The sequence below is a fragment of the Adiantum capillus-veneris genome, chromosome 24 (genome assembly GCF_014529385.1).
Source record: "Adiantum capillus-veneris isolate H3 chromosome 24, ASM1452938v2, whole genome shotgun sequence".
Classification (NCBI taxonomy): Eukaryota; Viridiplantae; Streptophyta; class Polypodiopsida; order Polypodiales; family Pteridaceae; genus Adiantum; species Adiantum capillus-veneris.
Window position 1 is genome coordinate 8,537,538 of NC_140954.1, and position 19,768 is coordinate 8,557,305.

General features: G+C 42.7%; 1 protein-coding gene across 4 annotated transcripts in view; it reads left to right on the forward strand.

Moving 5' to 3' along the window:
• Positions 1–19,768, forward strand: part of ECA3 (endoplasmic reticulum-type calcium-transporting ATPase 3) — a 215,251-nt gene that overhangs the window by 22,189 nt on the left and 173,294 nt on the right. Inside the window, exons 2-5 of one of the 4 annotated variants that reach the window (XM_086497972.1) lie at positions 2,431–2,481; positions 3,142–3,240; positions 4,207–4,240; positions 4,596–4,613. In XM_086497972.1, the coding sequence (XP_086354098.1) occupies positions 3,202–3,240; positions 4,207–4,240; positions 4,596–4,613 (91 nt within the window). In that variant the 5' untranslated portion in view covers positions 2,431–2,481; positions 3,142–3,201. Of the gene's footprint in view, positions 1–2,430; positions 2,482–3,141; positions 3,241–4,206; positions 4,241–4,595; positions 4,660–19,768 lie in introns of those variants that run through there. The other 3 variants (XM_086497973.1, XM_086497970.1, XM_086497971.1) reach the window with 3 other exon arrangements.

Sequence of the window (19,768 nt, forward strand, 5' to 3'; positions counted from 1 at the left end):
GCCAATAGAAAAGAACAGACTGAACAGACTTTTAGCACTTCAATAACAACTGAACTGAGAGAGAGAGACGACACGCAACACGGAGTGGCGCAATTCCACCCGAGAGAGCATTGGCCCCAAACCTTGACGACCCTTTTTGTATTTCTTTATATTGCATCAACTCAGTACAAGCCGGTACTCTAGACTCTGCACCTTCTCCAGGAAGCATGCCAGAGAATGAGCCCTTAGCACATATTTAAAGGCCCTTGGCCTATGAAAAGGAATTTACATGAAAAGCCTTCATACTCAAAAGCTTGTGGTCCAAACGCAATGCCAAAAAGCTGCCAGTGTAAATCACGGAATTCCGTACAACCGCCACATCAACAGCCAACGCAAAACGCGGAAATCTGTACAACCTGCCACGTCAGCCTGTCAGCGTAATTTCCGGAAATCTGCCATGTCATCAGTTCCACGCTGTGTGTGTGCGGATCCAGCTTTGTTCTAATCCTTTATGTCACTTGGGGCTCCATCGGACATGTCCTCCATAAGCTGGTAGGACTTCTTCTTCTATTACTTGTTCTTCTTAGGGTTTAGGCCCCTCGGCCGGCATTTGCAAGTTGGCTCCATTCTTCATGGCTTTGACACGTCAGCTTTCTGTGACATGTATTGTAATGGGTTTAGACACTGCTCCAAACCTAAAGTTTGGAGGTAAGATCTACCCTCTTGCATTAAATTCATCTTATGAGCCATATGCAGTTACCCTAAGCAACCCATATAAGACTCCTTGATAAGAATCCATGCATTTCGTGTAAGCTTCAGCTTTTCGGGGGTGTTTGTTGGGGTAAGCCTTTTAGCTCACACTCAATGCATAAACAACCCCTAAAGCCAGGCATACTTGCATGCACCCCTATGTGCATGGATACAACCTCCTACTTAGAAATCCCTAACACATGCTTCTCATTCCATGCCCACATGCTACTTCCCCTTCATCTTTGTGGTGCATATCCCTCTTGCCTTAACTTCCACTTTCCACCAATGAGCCTATATAAGGCCACTGTGCTCACTCTATAATCTCTCTCCAATTGTGATCAATCAAGCAAGCTATTTTCATTCTATCTTGTGCTCACTCTCTAATCTACTCCTAATTACCTATTGGCTATGGTGCAACCATGAATGCCTCTGGTTTATTCACCATAAGCTTTACAATAAGGCATATGATCGAGTGGGATTGGCTTTCTAGAGGGCACTATGCAGAGGATGGATTTTCCTTTGCAGCAGTGCTGTGATGATAAGAGGTCACATTGGACGGAGGGGTTATCTTTCTGGTTCTGTTTGGCAGGGATTTCCTTTGGCTCCGTGCCTGTTTCTGTTTTTTCGCTTAGGTCATGTCGCTTTCCTTGTGAGGCAGGACTCCACAACAGCTTGGTCTTGCTATGCCTTTGGATGGCTCACAAGATTTGTTGGACCAGGAGTATGCAGATGACACTTTCCTTTTTATGCAGTATGATGCACACATTCTGGATAGTTTACAGGTCTTACTACCTTTTTCTTGGCTAATGGTGCTGTTATCACTGGCACAACTCTTTTGGTTTCTTGATAGGAGTTGATGGGTCCTGTCAGCGGGGTGTACATGACAATTTCACTTCGCCAGCCACAGGACAGACTTGCAGGTATTTGGGCTTCATGTTGGCATCGATGTGTCTTACGAGCAGCAATGTGAGCCAGTTCTACAGTCTATCGGGAGGAAGCTTTGCCATCGGTCCACCTTGCATCTTCTTTGGCATGCAGAGCTCTCATTGTAAAGCAGGTTCTTCTTGCGACAGCTTGGTTTACTAAGTCCTGCATGACTCTTCACCCTAGAGTTATGTCATTGCACTCAGGGGCCTACATTTCTTATGTTCTTTTGTATTTTGAATGTTTTTGTCGTGCAATACAAAACCACTTCAACAATATTGTGAGAGCTTTTTACACGATTCACCTGAACTTGTTTTATTACTGGCTATAGCACTCCAAAGTGTTTATGTAAGCTTATCGAGATCACAAAAAAAGTAGCACAGGTGGTTAATGGGAATTGAAATTGTGTGATTAATGGATTCTTTTGTATTTTGAATGTTTTTGTCGTGCAATACAAAACCCATTCAACAATATTGTGAGAGCTTTTTACACGATTCACCTGAACTTGTTTTATTACTAGCTATAGCACTCCAAAGTGTTTACGTAAGCTTATCGAGATCACAAAAAAAGTAGCACAGGTGCCTAATGGGAATTGAAATTGTGTGATTAATGGATTCTTGAATCATGTTAAGGCTTTGAATTTAAATTGAGAGTCTTTATTCTATATGGTTGCTTGAGTGATGTAGATTCTTCTTTCTAATGAACTCGTGATTTTACTTATATCTGTGCATTAAGTAAGAACCTTGAGGTCTTATTTACTGGTTAACCGTGTTCCAGGTTCTTACATTTTTTCATGTCAACAAAGACAGAGGGCTCACTGATTTGCAGGTAACTTTTATTTCTTTATGCCTCTATTTAAACTTACCAGAGCTGGAGGGTAAAATGTGTAAATTCAAATTTGTGTTGTTTGTGAGGTGGTTCACCACCAGTGATGCAAGAAAATATAATGTTGGTAAAGTCAACAGGAGACATGTCCCCTGCTCACACTGATTCAGTTTTTTCAAGTTAAAAAACAGGGATGTGTAATCTTTTGTATCATGACGTTTCTTCACTCAGATGTTTTTCGGGGATGCCCTAGTTTTACACAACTTTTTGTTTTTCTTGAAAGAAGTTGAACTACAATGTGGAAAGCCCATTACTTTGGATTTGAAGCTGATAGGGGACTGATCATTTTTCTTTCGAATACATGCTTGAACCTTTTGGATACATGCTTGACCCTTTTGGATAATTGAGGAGCAGAATCGAACTTTCAGAGTTTAATTCTTTGTTCTTTAGAATGGTTGTAATTTTCAGGGGAAGACTGAATGTACCTCTTAACTGACAGAAAGTAGATTGGACTGATGTGTATCAGTAGTGATTGCGTATTGTCATTAGTAACGGTGCAATAGGAGTATATGTGATGGATATACTATGGGGCCTTGTATGGCTGACACAAACCAGATTTAATTGATGTGTCAATAGTAACAATGTATAGGCATGCTTCAACAGGGCAGTGTGCTGGGCATATGATGGGACCATGTCTGACTGGCGAAAACCAACACTAGATTGATGTGTCAAATACGTACTGCACATGTATGGTTGAGCAAGGTATGTGGCCTCAACATACCACGAACCATGTAAATGTAGGCACCACCAACACTAGATTGGTTTGTCAGCTCAACTCTTACTTGGCACAAACCAGCAATGGAACAAATAATCACTGGATTGATGTGTCGAATGGATAGATGACTCTGGCACAATTATTAGTTGACCGATGTATCAAAAACCAAGTTGACTTTGCAAGCCCATCATGGTGTTTGAAGAGCTCTTTCATGCACATGACCACACAACACAGGAGTGTATGTGAGCATGCTGAATTGCATGACTGCTTGTGAGCATAGTGTCAAAATGTTTATGTGTGTGTGTAAATTTTTTGATTACTCTTTTCTCTTTGGTTTGTACTTGCAATCAAGAATGATTGCTTGATTTCTAAGATATGTCACTGGTTTTCGGTTTAGGCTTTTCGCATCGTGGTCAAAGACGCAATTGGCCATTGTATCTGTTTGGCACTCACTAATACTCTTATTGCTAGAAAGGTGGTCCATGTCATAGCAATAATCCTTCTAGCTATGGACTAACTCTCTCTCTAGATTCTCTTCTTTCTAGAGAGTGCTGATTTCTCTGTAAGCGTGATGTCTCTCTGAAATGGTTCTCCTGGCAGAATTTTTGCAAGATCGAGTTAGCAGATTACTTTTCAATTCTTGATGAAGAAGGCCTGCACATATTCTTGGAAGTCCTTCCCAAGAAGAAGACATCCATGTACCATAGGCTTCATTATACATGTCGATCTCCTTCAAAACAAACAAGAGAAATTTCCACTCTGGCATGGTTATGCATAAGAGGCATAGATACATTTTTCCATTCAATAGTAAAATGATGATAACTGTAAACATTTGAAATATTATGCTACAAACAGTGCCAGTACATGATAGTCTATGTAGCATAGTGTTCTGTACTGAGATGGCTATATGGTGAGTGCAGTCATAACATTCACATATTTGTGTTACCTTTCAGGTTGCTGCAAATAGATCTGTTCATGGTCGAAATGGTAAATTTTCTCTGCATGTTCCAGCGTTTAAGAGAACTTCTACTTGTACACATTCGCTTGTGCATGAATGCGCACATGCAGGCATAAACTATCGGGCACAATTTTCACAGTAGATAGATCTGCAAATACAAGCATGCACTATATACAGGTATTCATATATTCTTGGCTGCATGTGTACTCTATGATTACATGCATGCATTGCTCATAAATATACTCACTGCACTATATGTGCTTGGTGCTTCTCTTGTAAACAGGTTGTTTTTTCCAGGCCCCTTAGATCTAACCTCTTTCTGTGTTTCTGTGCTTATTTCAATGGCATGTCTTGTCGGTATTGGACTGTCGTTTCCCTCTATAGAGCTTCCTCCTGAGCAAAGTAAGTCGAGTGAAAAGTTCGGTTTTGCAATGTAACTTCTTTCCTTGTAAGATAATTCATTAGAATCTTGCTTGAGAGCTTTGTTGGTGTTGTTTAGAAATCTGAGCGAGGGCTATGTGAATTATTTGGGTTTTACAAGCAGGCTTTTCTGAGCATCAGTACTTACGTGATCTTGTAGATCTGGGATCAGTCAACATTTCAAATTTTGAATACTTCTGAAGTCTTATCATGTTTGAAGGGTATCAGTAGGTGTAGATGTATGTTTGAAGAGGGAATTTGCTCTTTTATGCTTTATCAAACCTACGCTAACATAAAAAAATCACTTGTAATGTGACTAATTATTTGCTGATGGTGGCTGAGAGGGCCAGGAAAAGAGAAGCAAAGAAGAGGAGGAGAAGGCAGCAGAGGCTGACAGAGGTGCCTCTAGTCAGATAGGTTTACAGACGCATGGATCCACCACAAGATCCACTTCTACAGGCTTCATCTTCTTTGGCAAAGATACCATCGGCATCTCTGGAACCATTAGGGTTCCTTGGGATTCTACTGTGCCATCTTCTTCATCAGAGATACACCTGCATTTTTGGACCCGTTGGGGTACCTAGGGATTCTAGTGTGCCTTTATGCAATTTTGATAGTGATGATGTTCCGCTCGCTGTGTGTATGGCACAGTTTGAGGAGAATTTTCTCCCTCTTGGATCTCAGAAGAATAGATATGTTAGGCGATCTGCTGAGAGAATTCTTTGAAAACGAAGAAATAGTCTTGGTCATTCATTGTATATGTATGGACATTTTTGTTAGGGTGATCGCCTCGTGTACATTCTATCTGGAGGTTGTGCCCTCGGGATGTTTATTTTAATAGAAGATTCTCTCTCTCTCTCTCTCTCTCTCTCTCTCTCTCTCTCTCTCTCTCGTACTCTGACTTTGTATCAGATCCACCACCTTGTAACTTTCTGGTCTCATAGGTCATTATGGCCTTTTGAAGACGTTAATATAACATTTCATTTCATTTCATTTCTCTGTCTCTCTGCTGGATCTTTTGTGATCTGTGATCTAGCTATCGCACCTAGCTGGATCTTTTGTGATCTATGGTTTAGCTATCCCACCTATCTGCTTAGATCACACCTAGCTGTTTCAGATTCCATAGCATTTTATTCCGTCATTTTATTTTGTCATTGTCATTTTTGTTACTCTGACTTTGTATCAGATCCACCACATTGTAACTTTCTGGTCTCTGAGGTCATTCTGGCCTTCTGAAGACGTTAATATAACATTTCATTTCTCTCTCTCTCTCTCTCTCTCTCTCTCTCTCTCTCTCTCTCTCTCTCTCTCTCTCTCTTTCAGAGACGGATCACAGACTTCTTTAGAGCAGACACTGGACACCCGGAGGAGCTACTACCACAGGAGAGCTCGTCGCCTCACACCAGAGGCACACTGATCAACCGAGTGACCGAGTTGGGGAGATCCAGACGCCCACGACTGCGGAGGACTACACAACATCGACGGAGGCTGCATCAGAGGATTCGGATCACTTTGGCCCGACATGCACGCTCTTAGAGTTTTCCTTGCTTCAAAAGATTTACCAAAAAAATTCCTTTTTTGTCCTTATCCTCGCCTAGAAGAAGGTTTAGATTGCTTTTTGGACGTGTCAGTTTCATCAGTGGAGGGTTTCTTTGTGGGAGGCACAAAAGGCTTTGCTGCAACATTGCCCTTGGCTGAGAACTATTTGCCCTAGGACCCTCTCTTGTTGCTATTAAATCCATTGGAATCTCCCTTTGATAGATTGCTTGCCACTCTCGCATTCTCAATCAACTGCGCCATATTTATGACAGTAGTCTTTGTGCAATAGTCCCTGATTATCTTGGGCAATCTGCAACAGTACTTCTCAATCTGTTTTGACAATGGCACAAACCTATAGAAGGTAACTGGCAACAGTGCGACCCAAAACTATTTATTGTACTCTTCAAAATTTGCACACTAGTTAGCATTCAACTTGTGCCATTCTGTCATCACATCCACTTCAAACGTGTTTGTAAGCCATGCAGGTGCAAAAAGGTGTTTGAATTGGACCCACGTTGTAAGGGCTTGACCTTGATTCAACAATGCGGTCCACCATTGAAGCGTATTCCCTTTCAAGAAAGTGGCAGCTTTGCGTAACTTTGAAGACTCTGTGAAGTTTCCTCCGGCATAAGCTGCATCAAACTGCTGTATGAAGGTCAAAGCCTTCAATTGATCCTCAGTTCCCTTGAAAGTTTCAAACTTCACTCCCTGCCCAGCTTCCTTGTAATCCTTAGGTTGACTCAAAGGAGTCACATCGTCATAAACAGGTGGACGTAAAAGTGGTGCTCCAGAATTGACCATTTGAGCACTCATATCACCTATTTTACCTGTCATATTTGCATTTTGGGCATATGGCTGCGAAAAACCAGCCATACCCAATTGTGTTCAAGGCTTTCGAAATTGATCGTAGGTACCCTGGAAACCTAGTTGGACACCCATGTTCTCATGAATAGGGTTAACCATGCCTGTTTGCAGCGCGAGAGCAAAGCATCGCGCTACATGAGACAAAGGAGAAGGCAAGCTTTCTATTAAAGCTGTGAACCTGCACCCACTACTCACACACTCTGTAATTTCACACACTGAGTAAATTTCAGACTCCCCTCTCATTTTTGGGCGCCATCTCTTGGGATGAGAGTTTGGAGTGTGTGTTGACTTGCAGGTTGCTCTCCTACTGCCATGTGTCTAGTTTGCTCCTTTTGGTTTAATTCCTAGTACACCAACTTACAAAGTTGTAAGTGACTTGCCGAGTGGCCCAAATTTCCATCTGGCGCACACAGGCTTCCATACTCATCAGAATTCAGTGCTAACTGGCCCGACTAGTCCCTGACCGACCGACTTAGATGCCCGATGTGAGAAACTTGTTCGGTCGGAGCTGTTTCACACTGGCCATGCAATGTCCACTTGTACCTTTTCAAGGGTTTCAAGGAAAACAAGTAAAAGTAAAATAAATAAAAATATGTAGTACATATTTAAAGAAGGCAACAGGAAAAATACACCTCCTTGGGGTAGTACATCAAGAAATGTTATAGTGGATGCAAATGAGTTTGGAGGCACAACTTAGAGGTGGCTTTTGTGAGCTGCTAGAGAGGTTTTTACAGCATGCGTTATATCATTCATATACATAGCACTAAACATTGTGGTTTTTGGAGTTTTGCTACATCGCTTGAGGTGGAAAGAGCTTTGGGCAGATTTGTGTAGGTTTATCACAAGCGAGATAGCTATATTTCACCTCCTGATTAGAGTATCTTTATCCCTAGATGTATCCTGTGGTTTCTTTTGGGATTTTTTCCAATGATCTCATTGTATATCTTGTAGCGGTTCCCATATTTCTTGTGTATGGACCCATCGTCGATTTTATGTAATGCAAAGGGTTAAAAACCCCTACTTAGAGAGAGAGAGAGAGAGAGAGAGAGAGAGAGAGAGAGAGAGAGAGAGAGAGAGAGAGAGAATGAAGTGTTATATTAACGTCTTCAAAAGGCCAAAATGACCTATGAGACGAAAAAGTTACAATGTGGGGAATCTGACTCAATGTTTGAGTACTAAAAATAAAAAGGTACTGAAAAAGGGGTACTATAGAATCCTAAATTGTTAGATGTGAACTAAGAAACTAGCTGGAATTGTGTAGGATATAAGTAGGGGGGTGAAAGTAATGACTGAGGGCTAATACAACACAATGTGGATGTGTGTGTGGGGATATTATGGGTAAGAGCTGATACAAAGGCTGATACGAAGGCTGGTACAAGATGAGCAGGGTATACCATCCTCAAAAGAGCTAAATCACAGGAGATTTATCAGCCGTCGCTGGCGGATCTCATCAATCTCCGTCATGGTCAGTAGTCTGACCGGGCGTCGTGCATGACGGGCCAAAGTGATCGGAATCCTTTGATACAGCCTCCATTGATGCTGTGTAGTCCTTCGCAGTGATATAGTGATACTCTTTATGGGGAGAACTTGTGTCAATCCTTTGATACAGCCTCCATTGATGCTGTGTAGTCCTTCGCAGTGATATAGTGATACTCTTTATGGGGAGAACTTGTGTCAATTATACATGACATTTCTCTGTGAGTAAGTTGCTAGCAAGCCATGGACTATCTGAGGCAAGTTGTGGCCACCATGTGAGAAGAATTGGTAAAACCTTGCTTCAATTTAGAAGAAAAATAAAAATTAGAAAAGCTCTAAACTGAGAAGCTTTGCATGCAAGGCTAACAATAGCCTACGAGGGTACAGTCCAGAGTTACCAGGCCTGTTTGGGGGACGAGGAACGTTGGAACGGGGTTCCGGGCATGCAGCAACCTTTGGATCATCTCGGAACGGCCAGCCACTCCGGACAAGCAGTTGCTACAAGAACGACAGGCCCGGAACAGCTCGGAACGGTTTGGAACAGCCTGGAACGGCCAGATTTCAGATTTTAGTGTTCCTATCTTGTGAGCCTCCCCCTTATAAAATGCCCCTATCCCCACCCCTTACCGTCACAATACACACAAGCTTTCAATTTCAAGGGCCAAGGCTCAATCTCGACTCTCAAGCTCTAGCCTCTTTCAAGCTCTCAAGCCTACAAGGCTACATAGTACAAGGCTCAAGCTCTCTCCCTCTCTCCCTCTCTCTCTCTCTCTCTCAACTTTCAAGCTCTCTCCCTCTCCCCCTCCATCTCTCTCTCTCTCTCTCTCTCTCTGTAAGGTGCAGCGGAATGAATGTTGTATTTTCTCAAGATTAGTGATCTTTAGTGCTCAAGGTTCTTTTTAGTTCTTTAGGGAAAGAGAGAGTTTTCCGTCTTATGGAGAGTGCTATGATCACGAACAAAGAGAGTGGATATTGTGCGTGCAAGTGAATGAGACTGAGAGAAGGAGAGAGAAGAGATACGACACCCGAGAGGTTGTAAAACCCTCCTCCGAAGGCCCCACTCTCGTCGGCGAGAGTGGTCTACTTTGATTGCACAAAGGTGTACAATGCGAATGCAATGGACTGATGCAACTTGGACTATGCCGATGACGACGATGGTGGTGACGACGACGACTCGATGGCTGAAATTTGTAGTCTTCTATCTGCTGTTTTTCGGAACTGTTTCGGTGGCTGAAAATGACTGTTTTGGCTACGTTTTGATGGCTGAAAATGGGGGAGCATCTGCAACCAACTTGGGATGAATCTGCTACTGTATCCTAGGGCTGGAAACGCTGTAGATCTGATGCAGTTTGGCTGAAAATGCACTAACGCTGGCTGATGCAGTCTCTTGCCAAAAACGCTGGCTGTGGGAGGTAAAAAACGCCAATAGGCTGCTGTAGAAAAACACCAGCAAATGGGGACTTCTGGCGATGCTGGGGATCTGCTATGGCTGGGATGCTGAGGTGATGGCGATGGCCAGCAGTGGAAGGAAAACGCCAAGGATGGGTGAAGATGCAAAAACGCCACGGATGGTCTGAGGGGGTACTGCTGAGAAGTTGCCTGTTGAGCGGGAAGCTCCTGCTGCCTCTTCTGCCAGAAAGTGCTAACTTGGGTTTGCTTATATATTAACTTAGCAAAATTGCCCTACCTACTTTTGTTGGAAAGTCACTTAAAAATAATAAGTGAAAATACCAATAAATAGGAAAATAGGCTAAATGCATTGAAAAATTCCCCTAACTGATGCTATTGGATTCTGATGGGAATTCCAATGATCATGCTGTGTGCAACCGGAGGATATGCATCTATGCTAAGTGATTGGGCATGCACGGTCTACGAATAGACTCACAAAAGTGCCAGATCACTGCTAATCTAGACTTGACTGACGGGAACCCTGCTATGGTGTAGCTTGTCCACGGACACATAGGGTTGGGATGTGTCACGTGACATCCCCTCCTTTTCAAAGTGAGGTACTGGTACCGAATTGTATGGCGTCGAGGGAGAATGCCAACAGTATCCGGAATCCTGGAAGGGACTCTTCGCCGGTCCACTCTGTTGTGTGGATCGAGCGGTACTTGAACTTCATAAAGGTTTGCAACGCTTACTTCTTTGGGCCGCGCAGAAAGCGACACAAAGTCTTCAGAATCTCCTTTCTTGCTTCAACTTTGTCTAGAGTCTTGCTTCTTTCGTCTTCAAGAATCTCCATGGCTGAAAATTCCTGAAACCATCTCCAACAAAAAACCATGAACATACCCATTCCATGTAAAGTGAAGGAAAAAAATATTGTCTTCTCTAAAGACTATGCATGCAATGTAGATGAACAATTAGACGAAGTGACAACCCGTTCATCAAACACATGCAAACAATGAGATCCAATCTTTTCTGTTTGATCGAAATCAATCAACTGTGGCAAATCACAATGGAAATGCCCATGTTTGGTGCTCATACTATCATGTGCTCTTACGGAAGAGACATGGAATGTGACTTCCTGACATACAAACTTTTCAACTTTTCATGAACAATCCGCATACATTCGTGCTCATCCATGAGAGAAACGTGCTCAACATGCAATATGTCATGCCTAGGAAAAGGGATGACATAATGATGCTGACTAAAATACAGGAAACCTTCACGAATGAAACACTCGAACAATGCGTGCGTATCAATCATCCGAACACATAATACTTCCTGTGATGGTTCTTTGGACCAAGGCTCGAGAGCCAAGATCGGTTCGTCCTGAATGATCGAATTGTCCTATGGGGGTTCTTTGGACCTCGACTCGAAAGCCAAGATCGGATCTTCGTGATTGATCGAATCTACAACGAGGTTAGCTTCGCTAGAAAAAGCATCAACTAACACATCATCCTTGTGAACAATCACATCTTCTTGATGCAACTCATCATGCTTGTGAGAAATCACATCTTGATCATGCAAATCATCATGTATGTCATTGTCATCCAATCATCATCATGCTTCACACAATCATGCAAATCCTGTGTATCATGCTTTGGAGAAGAAGAGACTGAGAAAGTCTCCTTTTCCTGATCCTGTTGAATCTGTGACTGCATTCGAGAAAAGAGTCGCAACATCTCTTGCCTTATTGCTTTGTTCTCACGATCAAACTTGGCTTGCATTTCTTTGTTCTCTCGATCAAATTCTGCTTCCCTTGCTTTGACTTCCAACAAGCATAAACTATACATGGAAAGTATTAAGAGTTACTCCTCTCTGAATGATCAGTGGATGACTGAGATAGAGTTAGCAGCTTATCTAGATATTATGAATAGACGCACTATAGTAGAGGACACACACACACACACACACACACACACACACACACACACACACACACACACACACACACACACACACACACACACACACACACACACACACACACACACACACACACACACACACACACACACACACACACACACACACACACGAACACTCTGAGCTAGAAGGCAGGCTTGTGTTGTTGCTTCGAGAGTAAACTGGAGGATTATTGAGCAGAGAGCTTCGTCTCTTGAGTTCTCGAATGGAAGGAAAGTACCATTGAGTGGGAGATATACAACGGAGGGGTTTTCCCGGTTCTTGTGTTGGTAAAAGGTTCTCGCTGATAATAAAGATTCTTTATAGAGGGGGTGGGGGTGGGGGGGTGGGGTAGGACTTGGCCCATCTTTTGGTCCCCTATAGAGTGTCAATCTTCTCCCTTTTCTCTCTATTCGATTCTATTTATCTAAGTCTATTAATGGTTGTGACGGTGGTATCAGAGCAAGGTTGCCTCTCTCTGTTCAAAGGGAGGATGATTCTGAGGAGATATAGGAAGAGCCATGATGAGTCAAGGGAAAACCGTTGAAGAAGAGCTTCGACAAGTACGAACTCAACTTGGAGAGTTACTCCTTACTCTGCCAGATGTCAAAAGGTTTAGGACAGTCTCAAGAAGCCCCAAGAGAAGGACATTGATGGGCATCAGGAAAACACTATCAGAGGTGACAACCAACAAGAGGAAAATGAGGAACGAGGTGCCAAAGTGCACAAGGGATCTTCGGATTGGAACAACCATGTTGCCAAGAACAAAGGCCAATAAAAAGAACAAGCCTTCTCTTCCGAATGACGATAAATATATCTATCTCTTCTCCATCATATTCTCTTGACTATACCACTTCTTCTTCTGACACAATATCTAAACTCTCTTCTAAGAGGAAAGTACCTACTACTTCTTTACGTAACCCTAAAGAGAAACCCAAGTTCAAGAACGCCAGCCACAAGTATCACCGCAAGATGCGAGTTTTCAAATCTGGTGATAAGGATGTCAAGTTTGACTATTACATTGGACAGAGGGGTGTCTCCAAGGTTCTCTCTCTATCAATAGACAATTCCCAATTGCTTTCACCAATGGCAATTTCACCAAAAAATCCAAGTTCCATCATGTTGGGATGTATCTCAAGGAGACAACAAGCAACTAGTGGTTAGCAAAGATTCTAGAAGGTACACAAACCAAAACTTGAACTCAATTCAAAGCTAAATTTGATGAACAATTTCTTCTTCCCTACTTGAAGAAGGACATCTGGAAGGAATGGGAGTGGCTAGAAGTAACATGAGAAAGTCACCAATTATGTTGACAAGTTTTGGTTGGTTCTCTTAAAGGTTACACCCTTTATGAAGATCTTTAACGAGGAAATGGTGAGAGAGTTTGAAGCAACCCTTTAACTGCAACTTCGACAGAGCATGAGGTGTATCTATTCTCATGATACCCTTCAGAGGATGATGGAGTCAGCAATCATTGTTGAGGACCTACATTCTATTGGGACTCCCAAGAAGATGGAGTAGAGCACTTACCACGCGAGGCAATGAGTAGTATATGAAGAGACTGGAAACCAAAACAGAAAGCACCTCTTTGGGAACTCTGATCAGTCTAAGAGCCAAAGGGCACCAGCAAGAAAATTAAATATCTCTCACCCACACAAGTTTAGACCTTCCAAGAGGAAGGATGATGTTTCTAATGTGGAGTGAAAAGGACATATGAAGCCCGATTATCCTATTCGGCAACATGGGCAAGAGCAAGCATCTTCAAGGAAGGACTAATTGAAGAAGGAACCCGCTCCACCAAGCTCTAATTCTATTCCTTATGTTCAAGGGAATACGGAAACAGAGCAAGGGAAGCGATAGGTTCTCAAGGACTGGGGATCTTTGTACAACCAACGCATATTGATCCTCTATGATCCCGGATCTACAGATAACTTTATCTATCTTGATAGTGTAGAGCGCCTGTGCCTTACAATTGATCAATTGGGCACTCTGATTACTTCAGGATCTGTGTTTGAGGGGCTGACTACCAATGCAATTTTTGTGCAAGGATAGCTCAATCTTCGAATTGGCCAGTACAAAGATTGAGAATCATTTTTGATGGCACCCATAGAAGGATGGGACATTATCCTGGGTAGGCATTTTCGGATCTACCGGATCCCTTATTATGTCGAGAAGTCCCTCACTTCAGACATTGAGGGAAGAAGATCAAAATTTTTGCTCATGCTGAGGATTGGCTATTCCCTATTGTAAGCCACATTTCAAATGAAGAAGTGTGTTTTTGCATATTTAATTTTCGTATGAGAGAGGGTTGTCGAGTCTTCATAAAAGTCATTGTCAATTTATTGAAAAGTACAAGGATTGTTTTATTGAGTCACTTCCAGATAAGCTACCTCCGGAACGCGTGGAAGATACATCGTATTGATCTCATACCGGGTAGCTCTCTTTCTAACCAACCCGCATACAGGGTGAGTCTTGCTTAGCAAGAGGAAATTCTGAAGTCAATGAGCTTCTAGAGAAAGGTCTGATATTGAGTACTTCTCCTTACTCCTCTCTAGTTCTGTTGGTGCAAAAGAATGATGGCATGTTTCGTATCTGCATAGACTACCAAGAACTAAAATCACTTCCTTATATGTATCCAAAAGACCTTGACGACTCCTCTATTTGGAGAAAGCTATAGAACCGTGAGAATGAGTATCCCTATTCTATTCTGGACGGTTACCTATACCACTACCAAGCAATTTGTGGCAACACCAATGAGAAAGAAGATTATAGATGAAGCACTTTGTCTAACCGGGATATTCTACCTACGACCTCAGCATTGAAATTGTCATTAGGAGGTGTATTTTTCATGTTGCCTTCTTTTAATATGTACTATAAATTTTGATTTATTTTATTTTTGCTTGTTTTTCTCGGAACCTTGAAAAGGTGCAAGTGGACATTGCATGGCCGATGTGAAATGGTTGCAACCGGTTTCAATCAAACGGGTTTCTCACATTGGGAATCTAGGTCAGTTAGTCGGGGATTGGTCAGGCAAGTTACCACTGAATTCTGATGAGTATGGAAGCTTGTTTGCGCCAAAATGGAATTTGGGCCACTTGACAAGTCATTGACAACTTTATAACTTGGGAGGGGTTAGTGTAAGGATTCTAGTTACTAATCCTTACTTAAGTACTTAAACTCAAGATTAAGACTTAAGAAACTTGAACTTGACTCAGAAGACTCGTTGTTTGATTGATTGAATTGAATGAAATGTGTAACAAGGGTGTTCTTATATAGAAACTGAAGAGACACGATGAAGAGACATGACCATAGGTCAAAAGACATGATTCTAGGCCAATAGTCGTGTCCCTCTGCTGTAGAGTCATGACCCTTCTGCGTAAAGGTGCAGCCATTCATTGACGAGGTATAGCTATTCGCCGAACAGGTGCGACTCTTGGGCGAAGAGACGCATCCTTTGGAGAATCGGGGTCTTGGATCTCGTGCGTCTACGTATATGCAAAAGAATTAAGCAAGAAGGTAATACCAAGACGAAGAATACATCAAGACGAAGAATACATCACAATCGGGACATTCCCTCCCATTTAAAATAAAACCTAGGGTAGTTATAGAAATTCCGAGAGAGGGAAAGGTATTGTTGTAGCGCTTCTGCATCCAAAGCTCTTTCTGTTAAGTCCCATGTTATGGCATTGTTATTGACCATAACAATTTTGTTAAACTAAAAACTAATCATATCTGCAACTTGATTAGTGCCTTTGTCAAAGTCATTTGTAACTTCGAGCTTTGTCCAAGAAAAGATTGAATCTTTATCTGCTTCGAGTGAAACTATTGGTAAACTGATTTGAGTTTTCTGTTGAGTGATGACCATTGGTTGGAAATCTACAAGGTATTCCATTGGTTTATCTAGAACATAAAATCCTCCCGAAGGGATGTTGTAGACTGAAACAAAGTAGTGTTTGGAGGTATATCCATGTACTAAAGGTTCACTTGTGGAACAAGTGTCCAAAGATTCAATTGCAGCGACTAAAGTCGTGCTGCAAGAGTCTGTATCTGTTTTATCCTTTGAAGGATTGGTATCCTCAACTTTAAAGAATTATCATTCACCATTGCATTTGGTATTTGTTCAAAAACAAAGACTTTATTCGGCAAGGGTGGTGATGAGGAGACTTTTTCTGCCTGGATCACCGCCATAAAAGAGGTTATGTGCTTGTCAGTTGTCACACAAGAACCATAATCTTTTGAATCTACAGCTGTTTCAGTGTGTATTAAGGCTTCCAATTGAGAAGGGGGAGGTTGAGGGAGTTGTCGTCTCTTAAACTTTTGAAGAATCCTCTTGCATAAGGAAAGGATCAATAAATCTTCAACTGTACCACCATTAGACAAGAAAGACTTAAATGTAGTACATGGCTCGCGAGGGGGAACTTATCCAGCATCGCAGCGTTCATGATCGAGTACTCGACTAGGGTCGGATATATGTGTCACTAAGTAAGTCCATCTTGATATCGCTGATGATCCTTTGGAGGCTTCTTATTGCTGCTTCTGTTGGGCGATTCCAATAAGAAGCTGGTTGCTTAGAACTATATAGCATTTTTAAGAATATTCATGCTGAGACTTTTGTTGATCGCAGGAAGGTACTTTGTGTCTAGTTGTCTCTGAGAAACCCTGCTTTTGGTGAGAAAATTTGAGTTCCGAAGGCTTTTGTTTGAGTTGTTCTTCCTGGTCGACCACTAAAGCTTCAAAAGAACATGGTAGAGGAGTAGCGTGTATAGTTCGAGAAGCAGTTGGGTGACTCTGAGAAGAGGTTTTCATCTGCATCTGATCCAAGCAAGTGTGAATGGATGCGAGGCTTGTTGAAATTGCTGCCATTTGTTTTTTGAGAACTGCTATCGGGTTCTCGGGTAAAATATTGTCGTCGCCATCTTATGATCCAGTCATGCTAACTCCTTATAGAAAGTAATTGATAACTTGGAATAAGCTCACGTCGAGGCTCGAGAACTGGAACCTGTGTGGGAGTAGGTGTTGCTGCAGGGACAGGTTTCGGAACGAGTATTCCGGGAACAAGGCCGGTATCTGGAACGGGTTCCGGCTCCAGGATATCGGGAATGATAATGACTTCGGGTGCCGAGACAACGTACGCCGGCAATTTTGTGTCGGGAACCTCGTCTATGTCCGAGACGTAGGGGAAAGTTGCCCATCGGTTAATGTCAGCCATGACAGCGTAATGTCCCGTGCGTGCAAAGTGCACACAAGGCCAGCGCGGAAGAGTGGGAGAGAGAGTGGGGCTGATTGTAAATGAAGGCTGGAATTCATTTTGAGCTAGTGGGTGTTTTGTTTTGTTTTAAATAGTACACATTGGTTAAAAAACATTGGGGTAGGTCAGTCACTTTGAGGCTTAATAAATTTGGGGGTTGTTTTATAACTTTTGCGCTGCTGGTTGTTTACGTAACAAAAAAGAGACCAACGATAGCATTTTCAGCGGGAATGTCAACGCCAGGGTTTTGTGGGGGTGGGCACATCTTTGTGCCACTCTGGAAGAGGAGGGGTGGGATCATTGGGAGTAGTACTCAGTAGCACAAGGGACAATCACCGCAAGTGAAGGGGTACATTGCCTGGGGAAAACGTGCGAGCAGGGTAGAGTTGTTGCCCTTTCACATGAATAGGTGCGGGCGCAATCACGAAGGGACACCACCCGATGAAGAGGCACACGAAGGGTCACCAATAGAGGATTTCCAGAATTCAGCCCAGCAATTTCAAAATTCAGTCCATCTCTTGTGAAAGGGTGCAATCCTCTGGGAAGGGGTGCGAACACAGAGAACAAGGGGCATGCTGCATGTTGGTTCAATACCTTGTTACGCGAAGGGCACCAACGAAGGGGTACATCCCAATGAAAGGTCACGCTAAGGGGCACCAGCACAATGATCCAAAAACTCATCGGGTACGCCACACACAGCGCCATATTACTGTCTTTTATTTATACAATTCGAGCATAATAAATGTAAGTTACCTCATGCTCGTTTGGGTATGTGTATCACCTTTCTTTTGTTTCCATGCAACTCCGGGAGAGGGTTAGCGCGTAGCAGCAAGGGTGAGAGGCTCACAACCTTCAGGTCCCGGGAAAATAATTTGCTCTAATACCATTGTAAGGATTCTAGTTACTAATCCTTAATTAAGTACTTAAACTCATGATTAAGACTTAAGAAACTTGAACTTGACTTACAGACAAGACTGAGAAGACTCTGTGTTTGATTGATTGAATTGAATGAAATGTGTTACAAGGGCGTTCTTATATAGAAACTGAAGAGACACGATGAAGAGACATGACCATAGGTCAAAAGACATGACTCTAGGCCAATAGTCGTGTCCCTCTGCTGTAGAGTCGTGACCCTTCGATGTAAAGGTGTAGCCATTCGCTGAAGAGGCATGGCTATTCACCGAACAGGTGCGACTCTTGGGCGAAGAGACGCATCCTTTGGAGAATCAGGGTTCTCGGATCTCGTGCCTCTTCGTATCTGCAAAAAATCAAGCAAGAAGGTAATGCCAAGACGAAGAATACGTCACAATCGTGACAGTTAGGAAAATGAACCATAAGGGGCAAATTGGACAAATGGTTGAAGGAGAGCCACTTGCTGGTCAACACACTCCAGAAGTCTCTTCCCAGCTAGGGGCCCCCAATATGAGAGTGGAGGCTGTATTTTTCAGCCCTATGAGTAGATTTTTAGGTTTGAAGCTTTAATGGAAAGCTTGCCTTCTTCCCTTGTCTCATGTAGCATGATGATTTGCTCTCGTGCATCTCTCTCTCCCCTTTGCACATATGGTAATACCCCACTAGTTGGGCTTCTCAGATGACCATGCACAGTTTTGTGGATTTTATGCACGTTTGCCAAGGCAAGAGCCTTCTGAACAGGAATAGGATTAGCTACTTTCTAATCCCCCATAGGTACGCACAATTCCATCGCGGAAAATTGCGAGAACAGAGTTTTCTTGCGTGAAAACTCGTCCAAACCAAAGGGGAAGTGTCCATTGCGTGCAAGAGCTCCCGAGACACAAATACACGTGTTTTCTCCGCTCAAAACAATCCAAAACAGAGCATTACAGCCTGCTGTGTTTATTTGCAGGTTTAGGGTTTCACACCTAAACTACAAGATAACACCAAGGAAGCCTCGGGGGAGCCTTGGGGTGGTTATATAGGGGTTTGGGCACCTGATAGTGAAGGTAATCTGTCCTAGGTGTGTACTTTTGACCCACAAGGGTTTTGGCGCCGTTATGTTGCTGAAATTGGGTCAAAAAGCTGCAATATCAGCCCTTGACAGGTTTGAACAGCTTGGTAAGAGTTTGATGTAAGTGTTCGGGTTGTTTGTTTGCAATTGAATAAAGAAGTACCGAACCCCAGTCTTGGGGCCTATAGGGTGTCGGTCTTCATGTGCGCAGTGACATCGCTGGACGCATTTGTGTTCTGTTTTCTTCTGAGTGCTCTGTGTAAAGTTAACGGGTAAAATTAGTAGCGCCCTCTACTGTGTACTGGTTGGTTATAGAAATGGTATTTCTTTTGGCCAAACCTAATAATAGACATCAATGAGTATGTCAAGGAATGCTCAGTTTGCCAAAAAGTGAAGTGCGATTGGCACAAGACACCTAGGTTACTCCAACCTTTATCCGTGCCTGATAAACCTTGGGACAATATTGTCGTGGATTTTATTATGGACATCCCTAAGACTGTGACTGGGAATGATGCAATTTGGGCCATTGTGGACTTATTTTGCAAGCAAGAGATCCTCGCATGACTGGAAATTTTTGGTGTGCTTTGTTTGAGAACCTTGGTACAAAGTCCTGCATATAATCCTCAAACGGATGGGCAGAGTGAGCTTGCCAACTCTACAATGTTGGATATGTTGAAATCTTATGTGTCGGATAGA